Source organism: Aethalodelphis obliquidens, unplaced genomic scaffold, assembly GCF_003676395.1.
Source record: "Aethalodelphis obliquidens isolate GAN/ISIS:26980383/991018 unplaced genomic scaffold, ASM367639v1 scaffold1, whole genome shotgun sequence".
Taxonomy (NCBI): Eukaryota; Metazoa; Chordata; class Mammalia; order Artiodactyla; family Delphinidae; genus Aethalodelphis; species Aethalodelphis obliquidens.
In genome coordinates, this window is record NW_020837945.1 from 71,576,158 (window position 1) to 71,599,223 (window position 23,066).

General features: G+C 50.5%; 1 protein-coding gene and 1 pseudogene across 2 annotated transcripts; one reads left to right on the plus strand and one right to left on the minus strand.

Annotated features, from left to right (window-relative positions):
- Positions 1-5,865: 5,865 nt before the first annotated feature.
- On the minus strand, positions 5,866-16,969 carry ZDHHC19 (zDHHC palmitoyltransferase 19). Of its 2 annotated transcripts, XM_027107737.1 has the most exons (8): positions 16,329-16,969; positions 15,857-15,978; positions 15,188-15,327; positions 14,187-14,359; positions 13,676-13,781; positions 7,655-7,740; positions 7,106-7,310; positions 5,866-6,455 (listed from the first exon to the last, which is right to left on the minus strand). In XM_027107737.1, the coding sequence occupies exons 1-8, from the start codon at positions 16,643-16,645 to the stop codon at positions 6,336-6,338; spliced, it is 1,269 nt and encodes a 422-aa protein (XP_026963538.1). In that variant the 5' UTR covers positions 16,646-16,969; the 3' UTR covers positions 5,866-6,335. The 2 variants fall into 2 exon arrangements, with proteins under 2 accessions (XP_026963538.1, XP_026963528.1); XM_027107727.1 differs by having other exon boundaries at positions 6,341-7,310.
- A 926-nt stretch (positions 16,970-17,895) lies between these two features.
- On the plus strand, positions 17,896-18,420 carry LOC113620518 (cyclin-dependent kinases regulatory subunit 2 pseudogene; annotated as a pseudogene).
- The last annotated feature ends 4,646 nt before the right edge of the window (positions 18,421-23,066 follow it).

The following is a 23,066-nucleotide window of genomic DNA, read 5'->3' on the forward strand; positions in this document are numbered from 1 at the left end:
CCTCTGGTCTCTGCTTCAGGAACAAACCTCCCTTACTCTTTGGTCTGGAGTAAAGACCAAAGTAAAGTAAAGCCCCTGGGCCAAGGTGGGTGCAGCCCACGTCCCTGCCGAGGGTTCAGAGTCGAGCCATCACAACCAGATCTTGAGGCCTTCCAGAGGCTTCCACCCCAGGGGCTCAGAGTGGCTGGCAGATGGGGGCGTCATCTGGGAGCAGAAAGGGCCATATCCCTGCCCCAAACCAGCCAGCTCTTCCCCTCGGGACAGATACTTGGTGGGGAAGAGAGGGAGCTGAGAAGTCACGCGAGGAAGGTGACCCAGGCTGGGAGTTACAGTGAGGCGGCCCATCCTCAGCCTTGGCCACTTCCAGATGATCCAAATCCAGAGCCTGCAAAACGGCAGGGGAGACGTAGACAGAGGGACAGGGAGCTACTCCTGCCAGGCTCCCCAGGCCCAATCTGGCCCTCCCGCTGCTCCCTTTCCAGAAGCCCCGTGCCCGTGGGGCTGTGGCTGGTGTGAAGAAGTGAAAGTCCAGAGCACCTTCCCATGGTACACTGTGTCACCCCCAAGTGCCAGAGGTAGCCGGGCCTGGGCTCGAGTTTCCCTTCTGCAGATGTGGTAACAGCGGCTCTGAGAGGCTAGGGGCTTTCCCGGGGCCACACCACAGGGAAGCACAGACCCTGCTTTCCAACCCAGGTCTCCTGATGCCCCATCTTGGCATCCCACTGCCCGGCCAGGCAAAGGGCAAGAAGGAGAGTGTCTTTCCGTGTTGTGTTTGTCAGGAGCTGAAGAACAGCTACCTAGGAACAATTGGTCAGGGGACTTTCCCAGCCCAGATCGGCACTGCCCAGGGATCGGTACTCTTGCTTGGTGACCTAATGCTCTCCCCATCCCGGCTACTAGGGGACAGATGAAGTTCAGGCACAAGACCCTAATAGGTCCTCGAATAAGCTCCGCCCGGGGCCCCATCCACCTCAGGGCTTGTGCCCAGACCAAGGACCCTCCTCCCTGGCCACTAAGCCATGGACTCCCAGGAGGGCAGGGCAGGAATAGCCCCAAGGATCCTCCAGAAAACTCTGTCCTTACAGATAGGGAGATGGAGGCCCGAGGACTGTCCAAGGTCATGCCCACAAAAGTCATAGCATCTTCCCCACAAATCATTTTGAGGATTAAATGAGATAATACAAGCCAAGCACTTAGCCCACAGTTTGCATCAAAACGATTGTCATTATTGTTGTCACTTTTGTGAGTTTGCCTATGGGAGCCAAGTTACCAGGCCTCCAGGAGAAGAAAGAGTGCCCTTCCTGTTTACAGTCCAGGCCTCTGACCCATCCGGCCTCTGACCCACAGCGGGTGGTGGAAAGGGCTGAGAAGCAGGAGATGGGGACCCAGCCTCGCCTGGCCTCTACTTAGCTGCGTGACCCCAGGGCAAACCCTGCTGAACCTCTCCCTGAGTGCCAGTGCCTTGGTTTTCTTCTCACTGAGAAATAAGCTAGGTATTCAATGTGGGAATACTCCTTCCAGTGTGGGAATCTCCAATGTCAGCAGCAAAACGGTCCCAACCAGAAGCAGCTGAGAAAGCGTGTGCCTGGCTTGGAGGAGGCCCCGGTCAGAGACCGACAAAGGCGCCCTGTGCAGGCCCTGCCTCTGGCCTGGCCCAGAGTTCTGGAGGTTTCCATGCCCAGGCCCAAGGGCTTCCAAGAATCACAGTTGAAAATTATTACTTGAAAATTGTCAGACCGTTTACTTTGTGTTCCTGGAAGCTGTTGTCCAGGAAAGGTGGTGACGGGTCAGGAGAGAGACAGAGTGAACACAGGAAGAGCGTGGAAGACAGTGAAAGGAGGAAGAGGGGGAGGAGAGAGAGGAGATGGAGTGGAAAGGTGAGAAGAGGTGAGGCAAAGACAGACACGGACAGACAGACTGGGAGGCTACAGAGAGAGGGCAGAGCTGGCAGAAGCGGCAGCGGTGGCTCTGAGCGAGGCCCGGACACAGGGTTCAGATGACCACAGCTTTGGCTTCCTTCAGCCCGGGCACTGCCCGGCCTCGAAACAGATGCAACAGGGTGCTTTCTTAAGCGGAAACCTCCTCTCCTGTGAAGGGGGGCAGAGCCGTTGGGTGGTTATCTTGCTGTTCCCTTGAGCACACTCAGCCCACACCTCCATTCCCCGTTGGCCGGGGGGACACAAACATTGCTTGATTTTCTGTAAAACACCACAAACCTCCCCTCCGAAGCAGCCCTTCTCCTTTGCTCCCCGGCCACCAGGAAACCCATACCAAACGGCAGCCACTGTGACTGGCATCGCAAAGGTCCTAGCAGGTCACAGAGTCCCGACCCAGGCATCACCTGGTTCCTAGTGCGGCGACAATCACTACCATTGAGTAAGCACCTACCACGTGCCCACGCTGGGGTCAAGCTCTCCACGTGCGCTGCACACCGAATCCTCATAAAGGCACAGTAGAGGCAATGATTCATCCCATTACACAGCAGGAAAGCAGGCCGTCCGGCCGGCTTCAGAGCCCATGCCTCAGCCACTACTCTAAGTTGAAATAAAATATAACTGCCTGTGAAGCACAGTGTCGTGACAAAGGCTAAAGGAGCTTGGCTCTGCCGCTTAGAAGCAGTGCCACCGTGGAGAAGTGGCTTGTTTGCTCAGTTCGGTTTCCGCAACTCTAAGACAAGAATAACAACCTTGGGGGTTGCTGTGAGGATTAAAGGAGATCATGTGAATCACTGAGCCCAAGCCCTAGCCCGGTGGGGCTCAGTAAAGTTTTGTTATTCAGGACAGGCCTGGCACACCTTCAGCCCAGCCTCTTCCCTCCACCGCGCTTGGCCTGCGGGAACTGGAGGAGGATGTGGGCGTCGCTGGAGCATCACCTGGGTGTCAGGCACAGTGCCCGGGTGCCCAGGAGGGTCAGTCAGCGAGGGGCCTGTACTCTGGGAGGTATTAGGATTCTGGCCCCCCGATCCCATGCCGCAGCCAACTCCTCTGTCCTATCTGTCCCACCCTCAGCCACTGGCAGGGCCCCCTTGGGTGGGGTGGGCAAGGCAGGGCAGGGCAGGGCTGAGCACAAGGCAGCAGGGCGTCATTATCGCTCCCAGCAGAGCTGGGGTCAGGGTTAAGCCTGCCTTCTTATCAGGTCCCCAGGCCCTGTGCTAACACATGCTGCCTGGCTCTCTGGGGGCTGGTAGGGGGGCCCTGAGGACGCCGCTCAAGGTCTTCCTCCTCTGAAATGGTCCCTGGAGCAGGAGTGGGAGAGGCAGCCTGGAAACAGAGAGAGCGCACCTGGCTTGGACACCGTGTCACCCTAGGCAATCCCTTCCCTCTCTAGTGAAAATCTGTGAAATTGAGGGTGGAGGGGCAGCTGGATGACGTGACCCCTAAGTCCCTTCCAGCTCTAAAGAGTTAGGATCCTGTAGCCACCTGTGAGCTAGCCACCATGGTCATCCTGTTTACAGACGAGGGAGCTGAGGCCAAGCAGGGGGAAGAGACTCGCTCCCATAACATACTAGTTGGTAGCAAAGCTGAGCGACACTCAGGCCTCCCAACTCCTGGCCCAACGCTCTTCCCACCCCACATACACTCTGACCTTCTAGAAGGTCATGGAGGAAAGGTGTAGAGATGACAAGGGGGTGGCTGCTTCCAGGCTCCCCCTCCTTTCTTCAGATTCCAGGAGTGGCCTGGGGACCTCTCAGAGGGGCTCCAGACATGTGGGCACCTGGCAGCCCTGCAGGGTTGGGGCCCAAACCACTCCTTGGTTCCTGTCCAAGGGAACGCAGGGACAGCAGGGCTTCCAGGCTGTGTGTGGAGAGCTGGCCCCATTTTCGGGCCCTGATAACACCCCTCCCCGTATCAGTGGGCCAAGGACTGCGAGGGGTGTGTCTGGGCATCAAGGGCAGGTTCGGCAGAAACGTGGAGGTAGAAAGGGAAGGTGGTGCAGCTCAACTGAGGCCTCCAGCCTGGCCGGAAAGAATCTCTGAGGGCGCCCAAGGCTTAGGGGAGACGGTGTGGGGAGTCACAGGAAAGGGTGAGCTAGGTCTGCTTACACCTTCAGGAGCAGAAGAGCCTGATCCGAGGGCTTTCCTAAAGAAATCCTAGAAATCTCAGGTTGGGAGGGCCCAGAGACCCAGCATCTACACCCCAGAGCAGGAGGGGACATGGCCATCTCTGAGAATCTGAGGAAGGTTACGTCCTTGCCCAGTGAGAAAATGAGGCCCAGGCTGTGGGGGGAGGTGACTCACGTGTGACTGAGGACTTGCGAGGCCCTGCCTGAGACAGAATGAGCCCCCTGTAGAGCTGGAGACGGGGACCCGGTAGGTACAGTCCTGATGAAGCAGCCAGGACCACGGACGGACGGCAACAGGTCAGGCAGGACTGGGCCACCCCAGAGTCTGTGGCCCGGCCTTCTCAGCGCCCTGTGGAGCTGGGGTTCTGGGCAGGCACCATTTGGGCACCCAGCCAGTTCCATGAATATCCCTCCATCCAGGCTTTGGCCCAGGTTCCTGAATCTTCTTCCTCTCTGGCGGAGACCCAGACCACCCTGAGGACTCCCATTTGGGAGGAGGACTGAGGGCCTCTCCTCACTGCTGAGCAGCCTGGGCTGAGCTGAACACACACACAGAGGCCACTCACGCAGATCTGTGTAGCACATACACCCTGGGGTCTGGGGCTCAGAAAGTCTCATGCCCTCGTCCCCTCACCCCGTGACCATGGACTGTGGGCTTCCCAGACAGGAAAACCTGCTTCAGCTTTAGGTGTAAACGTGGCCCTAAGGATTTTAAATGTGGCCACTGAGGCCATTTACAACAAAGCTGAAACTGGGCTGCCTTTTTCTATGGCAGTGAGTACCTTGCATCCCTCCCCAGAACCCAAGGTTAACCCTGAGAGAGCTGAGAAAAGGCTTGAACCCCAAGGGGGGCTTGGGACTGGGGAGACCTGGGACCAAGGCAAAGGAGGCGAGAAAGAACTGGAGACCCTGGGTTGAATGAAGCTGGCCAGGAGCCGGAGAACCAGAGCCACAGGGGTGGGCGAGGCTGGGCCTGGGGCTGCCAAAGACAGGGCGGGAGGAAGAGGGAAGGGCAGCTTTGAAGGCGTCCCAGCATAGAGAGAAACAGAGCCGAATCCTGCATCGTAGGTCACCCACCTCCCCAGACCGGGCCCTCAACACACAAGCACATGTGCACACACAGACACACACCTTCACAGGCCCCCGGGGTGCTCATCTGACCCTTTGGTGGTGTCCTTCCCTCTCACCTTCACCGCACCCCACTTCACTTGGGTACACGGGGGAGAGGAAGCAGTGTGGTCAGTGTCCATCTTCACCTCCTAAGGCAGCAATTCGGTAACTTCAGGGTGGTAGGATCCCATGGAGCACTTGACGGTAATTCAGGTTCAGATTCCTGTCCTCCCCCCACCCTGAGATTCTGAGCCCGTGGTCTGGGGCCCAGGTAATTCTGAGAAGGTGGTCCTTGGAGGGATGCTGAGTGGCCCGCTAGCTGTGTGGTGGAGAAAATCATCATAATCCTACTGGCTGCATTCATTGCATGCCTACTGTGTACCTGGTGTTTCTCACGAACCACCTCGTTTCATCCTGACAGCCTTCCTGGAAGGTGCCATTATTTCCATTCCCAAAGTCACACTCTGGCCACTAGAGGAGACACAGTTTGACTTGGTTCCCTCCATTCACCCCAACCTACCCACACACACAGACTCACAGAGCCTGGGACCCACGCCAGGGACAGGACCAGAACCAGCATCTGACTCCCCACAGCAGGAGGAAATGGCTGGGTGAGACCCACCTGCAGGAAAGTTGCAGGGTTGGTCTGTGACGGAGAATACTCCCACCCACCCACCCCACCTGGGATGAGACAGGGGGACCAGCCCACCTGCGAGGCTCCAGGGGGCACGGCTGGACCGGGCCAGTCTTGGCGAATTCCCAGGTGGCGGGCGCCCCCTGCAGCCAGACAGGGGTGGTGCAGGGAAGAGGCGGGACTTCGGGCTCACACCCCGGCATTGCTGGGTTTTCTCTTCCATAGTCTCCAGCCGTCGCTGTGGCTGTTATGGTTGCCCCATTTTAAGGATGAGAGCAAGGTTGAGTGTCTTGACCGAGGTCGCAGAAGGCCCTGGCTCTTCCCTCCCAGGGGCTTCGTCCCAGCCCTTCAGAGCCCGCCTCATCCACACTCCCTCGCATCGAGGACAGACAGTGCATCAGGACAGTTGTAGGAGGTTGGCAAAGGGTATTTAATGGGCTTTGGGCGGGGGGGGGGGGGGGGGGGGGGGTCTCAGCACTCCCGCCAGGCGAGTGGGCAAGGGCAGGGCACAGAGGTCTCCACAAGGGGCTCAGGAGGTGAGGTTCGGCTGCGGGGGCTCCTGGCATCTCCCAGTGCGAAAGGTCAAGAGGTAGGCGGAGCCTCGTCTGGGGGCCTCTCGCAGCAGGGGCAGCACCGGGCTGGCGTGGAGCTAAACACACAGTGGGGGGGATGGGGGCTCTCCCTAAGCCCCGCCCCGCAGGCCACCCATTGGGGAGCAAGAAACTGCCCAGACTGTCACCCACCAACAGGCAGAGCAAAGGGAGTGGGATGGCACCCCAGAATGTCACTGCAGGGGCTCTGGAGGGGCTGTGGGTTACCCACCCCTACATCACTCTTAACGCTTCACTTCCACGTGGTTCATAGACTGGGCTTCAGAGTAGAAGGTGCCTTTAAGTAAAGGAATTCCCCCTCTCCCACCCCCGCCAATTATAAACCACTGGACTAGTCTCAATCCTCATAAATAGCTGAGGAAACTGAGGCCCAGAAAGGGTAAGTGACTGGTCCAAGGCCACCCAGCAAGTGAGTGGTGCGGCCTTTTCCCTTTGTGTCTCCAGGGACCCCTGGTGTATTCTGGAGGCCTGTGACTCTACTGTCAACACTCTTCAGGCCTATAATGCCCCTCTCTCGAGCTCTAAGTGCTCCAGCTTCAGGGCCAGCCCAACACTGGGGGGCTTCTCCCAACACCTGTACAATCTGCAGACGCCCCCTCCCAACACACACAGGCACACATGCATGCTGCACACACACACACACACACACACACGCACACACACGCACACACACGCACACACTCCTCACCTCCTGGAGGGCTGCAGCCTCACCACTCCCTGGGGGCCCCTTGCCTGGTTGGTCGAGACCCAGAGGTTGGGACTGGGGGCCAGACCCAGGCCCAGGGAGGTCTGGGGGACTGTGCGCGGAGGGGCACATCGGGAAGTTAGGGTTCTGCCTGGGCACCCAATCAGGCCCCACCACTCTCTGCAGCCAGACAGCTTCGGCCATGTACCTGGGGAGCAACAAGCCAGATGCGAGTGGTTGTGGCCCTCCTGGCCTGGTCCCCCTCAGCCTGGGGAGCACACAGCCTGGGCATGGCCCTGCAGGGAGCTGTCACCAATCTCATCCAGGCTGCCATGCCCCTCTAACCCCATTTCTTGGAGCAAGAACCCACAGAGGCAAGGAAGGGGAAGCTCCAGAGACTCCCACAATGCCCTGGAGAAAACTCCAAAAGAAGGAGAATAGTGAGCGTAAGGTGCTGGGAGCTATGCTAAGGGGCCAGCGGAGACGCCCCAGCTTCACCCCGCCCCACCCGCGCCAGGGGCCACCGCTCAGGCCTCTGCTTTGCCAACTCACTTGGGTCCCAGCGGTGCACAAATTGTTAAATACCAGTTGCTGGCACAGCCGTGGTCGAAGGGGTTGTGTCCTTCCAGGTATCGGCACTGGGCGGGGGTGTGGGGGGTCGAGGACAGGAAGAAGAGCTCAGATCCAGCAGGACTGGGCAGGCCACCCCCACCGGCCCTCCCTGCACCGGTCAGCTCAGCCCAGGGCTGCAGCAAGACTCCAAGGACAGAGGAGCCAGGAGAGTCAGGCGCGGCGTCCCCAACCCACTTCTGAGCAGCTCTGGCACTGCACCCACCTCTCCTGCCTGCTCAGGGATCCCTCCCCATCACCTTGTATCCCCTTTCGCACTGTCCTCCCCCACTGTCTCATTTGGCCACACACATCCTCCTGCTACCTCCTTCCAGATCCTTTTGGATCTTCCTTTTGCTGATAAACTACTCCAAAGACAGTTCTCCACCCATGTTCCCTCAACTCCTCTACTTTCCCACATCTCATTCTTCCTCAAATTGTGCCTTCACTGAATTTCACTATCTGGAAGGACAGTTTGTGGTGCCTCATCCTATTTCCCTAAGCAAAATCACATGGCCTTGGAAATCTGGGCTGAAGCTCCTGAGCACCCAATGCTTGACCAATGTCAAGCCCAAAGGTCAAGTCCTCCCCTGGAAACTCTTGACCAGGTTTTCTCCTCCTCCCCTCCTTCTGCCCATCAGCCTCGCCCCCTCCTCCTTCCCAGCACAGGCTGAGTTTCATGGGGACCTCAAGAGCCTTAGCTACAAAGTGTTTGTCACGTCCTAAAGTGGCCCAAGAGCACCTCTGCCCACCACCAGCTCGCCTGTGTCCCATGCCCTTAACCATTGTGATTTTTTGAGTTCTCCCTACTTTAAGGTGTTTCAAGAACTTAAGGGAAACTGGCATTCTACTCTCAATTTTAATTAAATGGTTAGAAGAGTTTGATTAAACTTACAATCAGAATTTTAAATCTAGAGAAATAAATTTTGATTTATTAGATGTACACGAAGAATAGAAAAATGTTGATTGCTCAGTGCTTAAAGGGATGGGAATTGTTTAATGAATTCATAAGAACTGACTAATAAAGTAGAGCCCTTCCTCTCCCCATATGGGACCCTCATCCATGAATGGAATCCAACAGCTCGGAAGTTCCCAGACCGTCCTCTCTCACCGGCTTCAGGCCTGGTCTCCTGCTCCAGTTCTGTATCTCAAACGCCCTCATGCTCCACAGACCAAAACCAAAGTGGGTATCTACTCGCCCCATCTCCTGCCCAATTCCCTGCTGCCTCTGCTCTCTCTCCCCTTCTTCCCCAGGGATCAGGGAGTCAGACTTCTCTCTCTTTCTCTCTTTCCTTCTCTCCCAAAGCATTATGGATTCCTTTGTTTGTAGGTTCACTCATTTGTTCATAAATATTTGGGGACCTCAACACTGTTCCAGGCATTGCTCTGGGGACTGAGGACACACCACAGACAACAAGGCCAGCCTTAACTTTCAGGGTGCTGAGGGAAGTTGGGGAGTGGTCAGGGCAGCACAGAGAGGGGATTGGTGAGAAGAGCAGGCCGCCCGGCCAACACTCCAAGGTGCAGGCAGGGAAGCAGCAGCCCAGGGCAGCAGAGAGAGCTGGACCCTGAGAGGCTGGGGAAGGGCCACAGCAGGTACGTTCTGTTTCAGATGCTGCTCTGTGCAGCCTGGAAAGATTAGTCTGAGGATTGCCCGCTGGCTTTGGCCACTTGGAGAGTGCAGCATCAGTATGACAGTGAGGACGGAGGCTGGGCTGAAGTGGGCTGAGGAAGGTGAAGAACGACGCTAGTGAGCACAGCCAATGCTTTCAGGAAATCTGGTTGCGCTGGAGGGGAGAGTACAACAGGGGAGGCCTGCGATGTTAAGGGATGTTTGCTTTGTTTTTAAGATGTGAGAGACAAGAACATGTGTACTGATGATGGGAAGGAATGGCAATAATGATGACCTATGGGGCACTTACTCACACCAGCCACTGTTCTATGTATCTCACACACATTAACCCATGCTGTCCCCTTTTACGGATGGGGAAACTGAGGTACCAGATGGCTAAGTAACACAGCCAAGATCTCCCTGCTGGTGTGTTGTGAAGCTGTGATTTGAATTTATGTGGTCTGGCTCCAGAGCCCTCGTGATCTAAGCAAGTGGCCCAGCAGAAGTTGTGGTCAAGGGATGGAGGTAAGAAGGAAATAAAGTTGAGGTGTGTGAAGAATGCCTGAAATGGGTTCTGGTAATGGGAAAGAGCCCTGCCTGGTGAATCACAGAGTGCAGATCACATTTAGGTTTCTTAAGGCTGAAGATCCTGGATTAGGACAGCCCCATCTGAGCAGGGGAGGGAGGGCAGGTCTATGGCCTGACCTGGGCTAGAAGAACCACAGGACGTGGGAAGGGAGAATGCTGCCCAGGAGAGGCTGAAATGAGGGACTGAGGCTGGAGAGAGAAGACATGCAGACCACAGGGAGCTGATGAGTCAGGGCTGCACAGAGGAGTCACAGGTGGGCTGGGAACCAAATATGGGTGGGGTGGAGTGATTAAGTGGTGACTGGAAGGATGGGAAATGGTGGGCAAAGAGGGTTCCTCTGTCCTTTCAGCTGTCTCAAGGTCTCAGGACCCTCCCTCATTGATGTGACCTACGACAGTCTTCCTAAAACAGCCTTTAGTCAAGTCATTGCCATGTGGAAGGAATCCCATGGCAAGGGTGTTCACTTTTACCACTCCTAATCAACACAGTACTGAAAGTCCAAGACAGTGCAGTAAGAAAAGAAAAGGAAATAAAGCCATACACGTTGGAAAGGAAGAAATGAAACTGTCCTTTTCACAGATGACATGATTTTCTATGTAGAATCAACAAAAAAACTATTAGAACTAATAAGTGAGCCTAGAAAAATTGCAAGATTCAAGACTAATAAACAAAAATCCATTGTATTTTCTTATAATAAACAAATGGAAATGAAATTTTTAAAAATTATAATAGCACACAAAAATGAAATACTTAGAAAAAATCTAACACAATGTAGTCAAGGTCTACATGATGAAAACTGTAAGACATTAATGAAAGAAATCAAAGAAGCCCTAAATAAATGGAGAGTTATACTACTTTCATGGGTTCAAAAACTCAATATTGTTAAAATGTCCATTTTCAAAATTGATCTCTAGGTTCAACACAATCCAAATGAAAATCTCAGCAAACATTTTTTGCAGAAATTGACAAGCCGCTTCTAAAATTTATATGGAAAATCAAGGTAACTAGAATAGCCGACAGAACTTTGAGAAAGAACAAAGTTGAAGAACTCACATTGTATGATTTCAAGACAATATAAAGCTACTAAGCGAGGCAGTATGATACTGGTAAAAGGACAGAGAGTCCAGAAATACACCCACACCTCTATATTCAATTGATTTTTGACAAATGTTCAAAGGCAACTCAATGGAAGGATAGTCTTTTCAAAAAATGGTGAACAACCCATAAGCAAAAAAAAAAAAAACACAAAAAAAAACCCATAAGCAAAAAAAAAAATCTTGACCATACCTTGCATCATATACAAAATTTAACCCCAAATGAATCATAGTCCTAAATATAAAACCTAAAACTATAAAACTTCTAAAAGAAAACGTATGAGAAAAATCTTTGTGACCTTGGGTTAAGGAAAGATTTCTTAATTACACACCAAAAGCACAATCTATAGAAGAAAAAACTGATAGAGGGACTTCCCTGGTGGTCCAGTGGCTAAGACTCTGTGCTCCCAATGCAGGGGGCCCAGGTTCAATACCTGGTCAGGGAACTAGATCACACATGCCGCAACTAAGAGTTCGCATGGTGCAACTAAAGATCCCATGTGCCACAACTAAAAGATCCCATGTGCTGCAACTAAGATCTGGCAAAGCCAAATAAATGAATAAATTAAAATAATAATAAAAGGAAAACATATTTAAAAAAGAAAAGAAAAAACTGATAACATACTTCAAAATTTAAAACTTCTGATCTTTGGAAGACACTGTTGAGAAAAATGAGATGACAAACCACAGACACGGAGAAAATATTTCCAAACCACATGTCTGAATCCTGAATAAATAAAGATTTCTTAAAACTCAATATTAAGAAAACTACCCAATTTTTCTAATGGGCAAAAGACTGGAACAGATATTTAATCTAAGACATACTGATGGTAAATAAGAACATGAAAAGATGTTCAAAATCATTAGTCATTAGGAAAATGCAAATTAAAACCACAATGAAATGTCACTACACATTTATTAGACTGTCTAAATTTTTAAAAAAACTGACAAAGCCAAATGTTAATGATGCAGAGCAACTGGAATTCTCATATATTCCTTACGGGAATGCAAAATGGTGCAGCCATTTTGGAAGACAATTTGGCAGTTTCTTATAAAGTTAAACATACAGTTACCATATGACCCAGCAATGCCAGCCTTAAGTCTATACCCCCCCAAAAATGAAAACTTGTGTTCACATGCCTGTACACCAATGTTTATAGTGGCTTCATTTATAATCACCCCAAATTGGAAACAACCCAAATATCCTTCAATTGGTGAATGGGTAAACAAGCTGTGGCACAGCTATATGATGGAATACCACACAGCAATAAAAAGGAGGAAGCTCCTGATGTGGGCAACAACATGGATGAATCGCAAATGCATTATGCTAAGTGAAAGAAACCAGACTCAAAAAGCTATGATTACATTTATGTGAGATTCTGAAAAAGGAAAAACTATTGGGATAGAAAACAAATCAGTGGGGACTTCCCTGGTGGCACAGTGGTTAAGAATCCGCCTGCCAATGCGGAGGACACAGGTTCGAGCCCTGGTCCGGGAGGATCCCACATGCCGCGGAGCAACTAAGCCCGTGCGCCACAACTACTGAGCTTGCGCTCTAGAGCCCGCGAGCCACAACTACTGAGCCCGTGTGCCACAACTACTGAAGCCTGCGCGCCCTAGAGCCCATTCTCCACAAGAGAAGCCACCGCAATGAAAAGCCTGTGCACCGCACCGAAGAGTAGCCCCCGCTCCCCGCAACTAGAGAAAGTCCGCGGTGCAGCAACAAAGACCCAACGCAGCCAAAAATAAATAAATTAAAAAAAAAAGAAAAGAAAACAAATCAGTGGTTGCCAGGGGCTGCAGATAGGGAAAGAAACTGACTCAAAAGGCCATGAGGGAATTTGGGGGTGGGAGGGGTTGGGGTTGATGGAACTGTTCTAAATCTTGGTTATGGCGGTGGTTACAGGACTTATGAGTTGGTCAAAATTCACACAACTGTGCACGTAAAAGGGTAAGTTTTACTGTATGTAAAGAAAAAACCCTATCAAGGCTCCCGGGTTTCCACTGCACCAAGATTAAATTATCCACCTGACTTCTTTGCCTTTTAAATCTGGCCAATCCCAGGCAGACCACTTGCCCATGCCACAGCTGCTCCAAATAGAACTGTTTCCTCATCATCCTATCAACATTCCACAGGCTTTCAGGCTTCCCAGCTTTTCTAAAAGCTTTGCCCATCACTGCAATGCCCTTCCCTCGATTTATGCCCGTCCGAAACCACTAAGTGGCACGTCCTACCCTACACTGAAGTCCTCACTGAACTCTCAGTGCTCTCTCTGAGTCTGTGCTACACAACGTAGGCAGGCCCCTCTCCCAGAGTGTTCGCGGGTGTCTGGCGAGGGTTACTCTGATTTCCGGTTCCTTGTCAACGCAAGTGCAGGAGGCAGCCTTACTCACCTTCCCGCCCATAGCTCAAAATAATGCGCACGCGCCTAGCACACAGTAGCGCACCTTCGACGCAGCGCACCCAGGAAGGAGAGTGACCACCGACCTCCAGGAGGACGTGAGATCTGAGCTGAATTTGAGTCTGGAAGGACTAATGAGGCACCTTCGAGAGAAGTCAGGCCATCAAGGACCAGGGCGTTGCAGAAAGCGGAAAGTGCGGAAGTCCGGAAGGGGCAAGGTGACCACCCACAGCCCGATATAGTGGCGCCCCGCTCGGCCCCACGTACCTTGCCCTCGTAGGAGCGCTCGGCCGCGCTCACCGACATGGCCTGGATCAGCAGCAGCAGGAAGAGTGGCACCAGGAAGCCGGCGGCGGGTACAGCCACCACGATGCTGCGCACCGGCTAAGGAACAGCGCCTCCGGCCAGTCCTCCTCGGCCCCGCCCTTCACCCACCCCGACCCCAAACTGCCCCGCCCACGAGCCCCGCCCACCCTCTCTCTGCGCTCTATCCCAGTGTAAACCTCACCTCACCCTGCTGTCCAGGCCCCTGTGCCACCTCTAGCACTTCCCCTCCTTGACCCTGCTAGATGCTCACCCCTTCGCAGTTCCTCCTATCCCCACCCACCTGCCCGACTCTACCCACCGTCACCTAGTCCCACACTGGTCCTCCCGAGCGGCTTCGCGGAAAACCCCGCCCACCACTACCTCTGCACCGCCCCCTCCCCGTGACCCCCCTCCTCCGCTGTCTCCGCCCTCCCCACAGCTCCCCTCGTGGGTCCCGCAGCCCCTCAGATACGCAATAGCCTTGTCCATGGAGAAGGGCAGGTGGGTCGTGCGCACCAGGAAGATCAGACAGGTGACCAGCATGGCACCTGAGTAGAGGCATAGTGACAGGACGAGCAGCATAAAGAAGCGAAAGTTGCGGTGACCAATGCAGTTATTGACCCACTTGCAGTGGTGATCAAAGTCCTAGGTGAGAGGGAGAGGGGGACCTCGAGGACCCAACCTCTGACTCAGGCTCCGTTGCCCCCAAATCTGAGGCCTTACCCCCACCCTCTAAGCCCTTGGCCTCATGCACTGGCTCCCATTCCTAGGAAGACACTGAGCCACAAAGTCCCTAACACTGCTGGCATTTCTGTGGTTAGAGCACCATACGGCTCTGTGGCTCACATAGTTTCATGTCAAGAGGCCTTTAGAGCCGGGGCCTGCTAGTCTTCTCTGGGACACATCCTGGTGTAACTTCAGGCAGGACATAGAATATCTCTGGGCCTCTGTTTTCTTATCCACCGGATGAGCCTAATAATAACATCCTTGCCCAGCCAGTCTCCCAGGGTTGTAAGGACCAGTTAAGACAGCACATTGGTAAACTGTTGCAGGCTGTGCACTTAGAGCCCAGGAGACCAGGAGACCCTCTGGCCTGGACAGCCAGAAGAGGACAGGCAAAGTTCCCCTGGCCAGGCCTGCAACCTGCCTGAGGGCCTCGGGCATCTAGTGTCAGTGAGCCCTCGATAAGTCAGGGGTATCTTTCCTTCCCCTGGCCTGACCAGGCCCAGCATAGATGTGGATGCCCCTCTGCATGTCAGCACCAGTGCAAGAAAGGGCCAGCCTCCCAGGAAAGGTGCAGGCACAGTGGCAGTGACTTGTATGAGTGACCAAGAGTGACTGGGAATTACTGCCACCCTTGGTCTTTAGCAGTCCTGGAAGTAGTTTCACACTGACCACAGGCCCCCGTGTGAGTGGGCCTCCTGGTCCCCGGCAGGTGCTGGGAGGGTAGGTGGGCAGGTGAGAGGCACTTACCTCCACACAGATGTTGCACCAGGGGCAGTGGTAGGTCCGGGGCGGACGGTGGAAGCAGCACTTAGGGCACCACTGCAGGCGGAAGGCCCTGTGGTTCACCCATACCACATGCACCATCGTGGGGCCCTGTTCATTGGAGCCTGGCATGGGAAAGGGATTGAGCAGCAGCAAGAGGCCCTTCCGTCAGTCTGCTGCAGCAGAAGGGTGTGGGCACGCAGCCCCACAGCATCACTGGGCTCCAAGAAGGGTGGGGACCAGGTGGGCAGGGGACTCCTTAGTCCCCACTGAGCAAGCTGGCCAAGCTTAGAGAGGCTGGCAGTCAAAGGGAAGGTGGGTTTCCAGCCCAAGGAGTTCTTTGAGAACTCAGGCCTTTGCCACTGTGAGCGATGCTTTAAGGAATCTGTGTGGTAGGAAGGAGGAAGAGAAAACTGAGTGGTTGTGAAGAGCTGGCTTCTCTCCCCAGCCTACCCTAGCCCTCCCCTCCAAGGCTACTGGAAAACCTCCAAAGTTCTGTTTTTCCACACCTCTGTGGCTTGAGCACACGAGGACATGGGGTGAAGGGGTCCTGAGGCCCCAGACGGGGAGATGGAAGGAGCACTTTAGGAGTCATCCCAGCAGGCAGGAGCCCTTCGGGTGCTGCCTCCTTCTCCCAGGGGGCCAATGTCTCACCTTGATGCAAGATGCCAGGGTCTGAGAAGTTGAGTGAAACGAGACTGAAGAAGGTGAGGATAAAGAGGAGGCCTGTGACGATGGGAAAGGCCCATTCCCCGTTCTGGGCCAGCCACCTGCAACTGAGACCAGAGCAGGAGTCAGCCCTGATCTGGGGTGGCCTGAAGCTCCCCCCAGGACCCAGTCCACTGGGTCAGGACCCACAGACCATAAATCCTGGTCTAAATATCCAGGCTAGTGACAGATCCATAGAAACTCCACCAAAGGTCATCGAGTATTACCAGCCACCCGCAGCTCCCAGGTGCACCAAGCACTCGGTACCTCTGTGCCTTCACACGTCCAGTTCCCTCTGCCTAGAACCTCTTCCTTTCCCTGACCCCTCTTCTATACCCTCCCTGCCTCCATACTATCGTTATGTGTTTTCCTTTCTGTTGCTCTGTAAGAAACCTGTCAGCTTGTGTGGGAGACTTACGGGAATGCGAAGAAGAGGCCACTGAAAACGACCAGCAGCACCACGTTGAAGGCGGCAAATAGGCTTGGGAGGATCCAGGAGGGTGGGGCCTGAGGCGGGCTATGGGGCTCCTTCAAGAGCGGCATGGCTGGACCTCCCATGGCCCCAGGGGAGATTAGGGCCCCCAGGCTCCCTCCCCACTGCTGGCTCCAGGAGCCCCATGGCCACAGCAGCCTCAGAAGCCACAGCCCAGGGTGGAGGGAAAGAAGTCGCAGTGTGACATCACAGAGGCTGAGGAGAGTGGGGGCTAGGGGCCCTTCAGCAGCCCTGTCTGCCATCTGTGACCGTCACTTCCAACAGCAAACCATACCCCTACTTGTGCTGGGGACAGAGAGGTCCTGCCCCTGCGAGGTTCGAGACTACATGAGATTAGAGCAACACGTGGGGAGAAGCTGGGTGATACTACTCACCGTTTCAGGCTCAGTGCTAATCAAAGCAAACGGTGTTCATTGTTCTATCTCCATTTTTTCCTTGTTGTTGTTACAAAATTGCACTTTGGGGGAGGAGGCAGCTAACTCTCCTTGTTTCCAGGTTTGGCTTCACAACACAATTCTGGTCAATGAGACATAAGTGGATGTCTGAGCGTTTCTAGAAAGGCTTTTGCTTTCCTGATAAAAGGGGGAAAAGACAGAGTTGGTGCAGCTTTGCCCCTTTCTTCCTGTTTTGAACCTGGACGTGCTGGGCTTGGTCCACCTCGACCCATTAGGCAATAAGTCAACATGGGACACGAACAGAATGACAGTAATGACACTGAGTCACTGCCCCAGCCTTGAACCGCCTCCTCTGAGCTGTTTATTATGTGAGAAAATAACTGGGTTTTCTCTTACATACAACTGATATTTGTCATTTATTTTAGTCACTGAGCATCTGAACCCCTCTGTGTTTGGAGGATCCCTGAACTATAAGTCTTGATGAAGGGCAAAGACTTTCTCCATCCCAACTGAACCTGAAAATGCCAGATACTTGTATTCGAAGCCTCTCTTGCAGCTAACACACAGACCTGTGACTTGGGTGCCACCAATTAGCCTCAGATCTGCTACCACCAACCAACTGAGGAGTCCACTGAGATGCAGCAACTGTCCTTTTAAAACTTAAATCATGGCCTCCGATTAGAACCTTCCAACTGCTTCCCTGCCCACTCAGAGTAAAGGTCAAAGTCCTTACCATGGCCTTCAAGGCCCTCCCTGATCTGGCCCCACTAACTTTCTGACCTCATTTCCCAACACTCAGCCTCATAGTCACTCCACACTTGCCAGGCACACTGGCCTCCATGCTGTTCCTCAAACACACGTGGTATAGTCCAGTCCTGGGTTCTTCACACTTGCTCTTCTCTTTCCCTGGAATTCTCTGCCACATATATTCACAGAACTTGTTCCCTCACTTCATTGTATTCTTTTTGTTCCAGCGGTGCCTTCTGCCGTTATCCACATGCCTGCATCTCCAACTGTTTCCCTACAATAGATTCCTAACAGTTGGATTTAGGGCCAATGAATACGAATATTGAAAACATATTTCAGAGTCGAGTCGTTGCCTTACCTGACTTGGACGTGTCTCTCGCCTGCGTCCACTCTTCGCGTCCTGTCATTCCAGTCTTGTGCTGCCCAGTGCCCGCCTGCAGGATGGCCCATGAGCAGATCTGCTACTCGGACGAGTACTTCGATGAGCACCACAAGTGCTGGCGTGTCATGTTACCCAGAGAACTTTCCAAACATGTACCCTAAACCCATCTGATGTCTGAAGAGGAGTGGAGGAGACTTGGGAGTCTAGGCTGGGTTCATTACACGATTCATGAGCCAGAAGCACACTTTCTTCGCTTCATACGACCTCTTCCAAAAGGTCAACAAAAATGAAGTATATCTGGGGATCATCAATTAAATCTTTTTCAAATTTAATGTATATGTGTATATAAGGTAGTATTCAGTGAATACTTGGAAAATGTACAAATGTACAGATCGTTCATCCATGTCTCTGCATGAGCTCTATTCTTCACAGCAACAGAGCTCAGTTAAATGCAACTGCAGGTAGGTTAACTATAAGGCGGTTAAGATAAAATTTCTTCTAGCCAGTTTTTCTCTTAATATAAATGCCTGTTTGACTTTACCTGTTACTTTTGTTAAATAAAGTTTGTATGTCACATTTTAAGAAAATTTAAAATAAAACATATTTTACATTATTTACAAATGCTTTCTAGAGAGTTTGTGCACGTTTATACTATTATGACCATACCCATATCATAATACTAACACTATAATTAGGTATTAATGTAAAATAATTTCTCCAATTTTATAGATGACAAATGATAACTTGATCTTTTAATTTATATCTCCTTAAATTACTTATGAAATTAAATATTTTTATATATCTATAGGTCATTTTATTGTAGTTTTGTGAATTGCCTGAACTCTTTTTCTTATTGTGGTAAATATACATAACATAAAACTTATGTTATGTATAAACCATCACTACTATCCATTCCAGAACTTTTTCATCATCCCAAGTGGAAGCTCTGTACCATTAAACAGTAACTCCTCATTCCCTCTCTCCCCAGTTCCTGGTAACCACTGTTTTACTTCCTATCTCTATGAATTTGACTATTCTAGGCACCTCACAAAAGTGGAATCATACATCTGTCCTTTTGTATCTGCCGTCTACCACTTAGCATAATGTCCTCAAGGTTCATCCTTGAGCTCCAGCAGTCTTGGAAGTTGGTATGTTGTAGCATGTATCAGAATTTCCTGGCTTTTTAAGACTGAACAATATTTAATTGTATGTATATGGCACATTTTGTTTATTCATTCATCCTAAACGTTGATGGACGTTTAGGCTCTTTCCACCTTTTGGCCATTGTGAATAATGTTGCTATGAACATGCGTGCACAAATGTTTATTCAGGTTCCTGCTTTCAATCTTTTGGGTCATATGGTAATTCTATGTTTAGTTTTTTGAGGAACTGCCATAGTATTTTCCATAGCAGCTGCATTATTTTACATTCCTGCTAACAATGGACAAGGGCTCCAATTTCTTCTCATCCTTGCTAACACTTTTTGTTTTCTTCTGTTTTTGTTTGTTTGTTTTTTTACAATATCTATCCTAATGGGTATGAAATGATATCTCATTGTGCTTTTGATGGGAGTGTTGGGTTTTTCTTTCTGATTTGCAGGAGCTCTCTTATATTAAAAATTTTGGTCGTGTTTATTACAAATATGTTCCCAATTATTGTTTGCCTTTTAATTTTGCATGCAATATTTAGTGTATAAAGTTTTTGTTTTTATATAATCAAATCTATGGATCATTTCCTTAGCATCATCTTATCTTATTTCTATGTCTTTCCCCTCCTTCTATCTGATAAATATTTAACTATATTTAACTCCTTCTATCTGATAAATATTTAACTATATTTCTTGTTTTCTTTTTCATTTAACTCTTTAACCTACCTGAAATTAATGTAAGGGTAAGATACAAGGTATAGGTCTATCTAATCGTGTATTTTCCTCATGTTGTTATAATCAGTTGTTCCAGCATCATTTATCAAATAAGCTTTCCTTTCCCTCTTACGACAGATACTAAGTTCTTCATGTGCACTAAGATCTGCGGGTAGCACTATGAGGTGCCTCCCAGAACCCCCTTCAGGAATGAAGATCTTATCCCCCCAGTGGCTAGAAAACAGCCTCAGCTTTGGGGATTGCCTCCCCTAAAGAAAATTGCCTCACCCAGGGTCCCACCTCCTTCCAGGGGCAGGTTGCCTCCAAGGAGTGGTCCAACATGAGGTTATAAAGGCCCAGACACTTTGCCCCAGTGCAGGACAAATCCGAAGGGCCATCCTAGCCCCCATGTGACCTTGCAGTTGGCTGAGGCTTTTATTAGGCCCTTACCACAGATTGACTTCTCCCTTTGCTCAGCCCTGCTTCCTTCCCTTTCCTTTCTTTCCCTTGCCTTCCACAGGTGTTGGTCCCAAAATCATCCCCTAATAAACACCCTATGTGCTAATCTCTAGAGTTTGTTTGTGGACTTTTTCTTTCATTGATTTATTGAATTTAGCACCCTGTATTTCAATGTTTGTAGTTTTAGAATTCAGGAGCCTTTTTGCGTTCTTAGTTGTCATCATCTGAATCCCTAAACTTATAACGTTGTGTAGTAAACAAAAACATCAGAACACAAAAATATTCACTAATGAATGAGAAATGAGGCCCCACTCAAATATCACCTTTCCTTTAATACTAGCATCTTCCTTTTACATCTCAACTGCAATGCAAAACAATGCCAAGTACAGGTACGATGACAACTCATTGCAAAGTGACATTTTAAATCTTGCAAAAGAAGCAGCATCTTATGATGTTGATAGGCATTATATTAGAATGCAATTTAAATTTTTTTAATTTTAAAAAACTGTATTTTTATTAACACTGGTTTTAACATTATATACTTTTCATGTGTAGGACATTATATTTCCAATTCTGTATACACTTACAGTATGTTCACCACCAAAAGTTTCCATCCATCAACATGCAGTTGATCCCCTTTATGCATTTCATCCTCCCTCCCGCCCCTTACCGTCTGGTAACCTCTTGGTTACCAAACCAAAACTGATTGGTTTTGGTTTGATTTGGTTCGTTTATTTATTCTGGGTTTTTTTTTAAAGAGATAATATTATTTAAATGACCCCAAAAGTAATCAACCAATAAGGGGCTAGTCTAAAACAGCTTAGAATTGAAGAATGGGATATCAATAAGGTTGATAACATGGTAGACTCTTCAAAAAAGAATGCCTAAGGCTTCACTGGTAAATTATACCAAACGTTAAAGAATAATGAACACCAGCCCTTCTCAAACTCTTCCAAGACATAGAAGAGGAAAGAAGAAAGAACACTTCCTAATTCATTATATGAAGTTAATATTACCATGATACCCAAGCCATATGAAGACATTACACACACACACACTCACAAGATCCCACATGCCACAGGGCAAATAAGCCCACGCGCCACAACTACTCAGCTTGCACACCTCAACGAGAGAGCCCTAGTGCCACAAACTACAGAGCCCATGCTCTCTGGAGCCCGTACGCCACAACCAGAGAGAGAAAACCCACACGCCACAACTAAGAGAGAAGCCCACATAGAAGATCCCGTGTGCTGCAACTAAGACCGACACAGCCAAAGAAATAAAGAAAATAAATAAATTTTTTTAAAAAGAAGAAATACAGTATTTAAAAAAATAATAAATATAAAATGATTGAGGAGTACTAGGGAAAACTGATGAAATTTATGGTTGGTTGGTCTTTTTTTTTTCAAAAATTACCCTTACACTGAGAAAGCCAAAACTGAAGTGATAGATGTCTTATCATGTTACCATATGGTTTTGTGGAGAAAATTAAACCCAAAAAAAGAAAAATGAAGTGAAGAATTCGTTCTTTTTCTTTAATAGGTTATTACTTTTTAAAATATTTATTTATTTATTTGGCTGTGCCGCGTCTTAGTTGCAGCACGCAGGATTTTTGTTGCTGCATGCGGGATCTAGTTCGAACCTGGGCCCCTGCACTGGGAGCACGGAGTCTTAACCACTGGACCACCAGGGAAATCCAAAGAATTTGTTTCTCTTGATTCTAAAAATCAGTGTTTGACAGCTAGCAGTCCTAAATTAGCAAGAGAAGAACCTGATTGGCTGGTCCAGGTCACCTTCCTGATACGCCTTAGCTATGGATGGCTCGGCCTTAACTAACTCATGGGTCCCACTGTGTAGAAGATAGGGACTTTGGTTCAGACAGAAGTACCACATCAGCACTAAAGCCCTCCCTCTCACCAACCCCCTGCCATTCTTCCTTCCATCATCATCCATCCTGAGGATTAGCCAGTCTCCCCTGGGCCTCCCAGTGCCTGCTGCCCGGCTGCGGAAACATGAGTGTCAGCCCAGCAGCCTTCCCTTTCCAACTCCCTCCTGCTCTTCAAACCTCCTCTCCTGCCTCCACCACCCCCGACCCCCCATTTCTGTCCCAAAGAAGTTTCAGAGAACATCCTCAGCACACTGTGTTCTCCTATAGGGAAGTCTAAAGTTCAGGGCTCTGGGCGGTTAAGCTCAAGGCCTCTTACCGGGCTAGAGATGAATGACCCAGGGAGGATGGAACACTCCTGTGGAAATGGTTGAGGAAGTTGAGTCAGCCTGCGCCTTGCTAGGGTGGGGCCCAGGCGACTGACCCTCCGGAGGTTAGTGCCCTTGTCTTATGTGTTGTGCCCTTCCCTCTACCTTAGGAGGTAACTGGCCCCTAAGACTCCTGGATCACTACATTGTCCTGTCCAGAGAACTGTACTTTAGGAGAAGGGTAAAAAGGGAGAGGGCTCTTCTTGAAACTCAGGAGATATTTTGAGGTGCTGTGGGACAGGAGGAGGGAGTCTTCTTGGTCCACATCAGTAACTTCTTCCTCTGATTGTATTTACTTACCAGCCCAGAGCGGGGGGATTTCTCTACCTTCCCAGAACTGATTCTCTTGACCCTCTCATGGGCCTTTTTTCTTCTCTCTTCCGTTTTTTTACCATCGAAAACTTCATCTGAGCCTCAACACAGACCCTGACCCAGGTCCCTTCTGCCTCTCTCCACACCTCCATGTCTTTCTATCCAACCTGGTGTCATAACGCCTCTGAGCCTCAGTTTCATTATCTGTAACGTGGGAATAAAGATAGCATTTACCTCATAAGAGTAATTGTAAG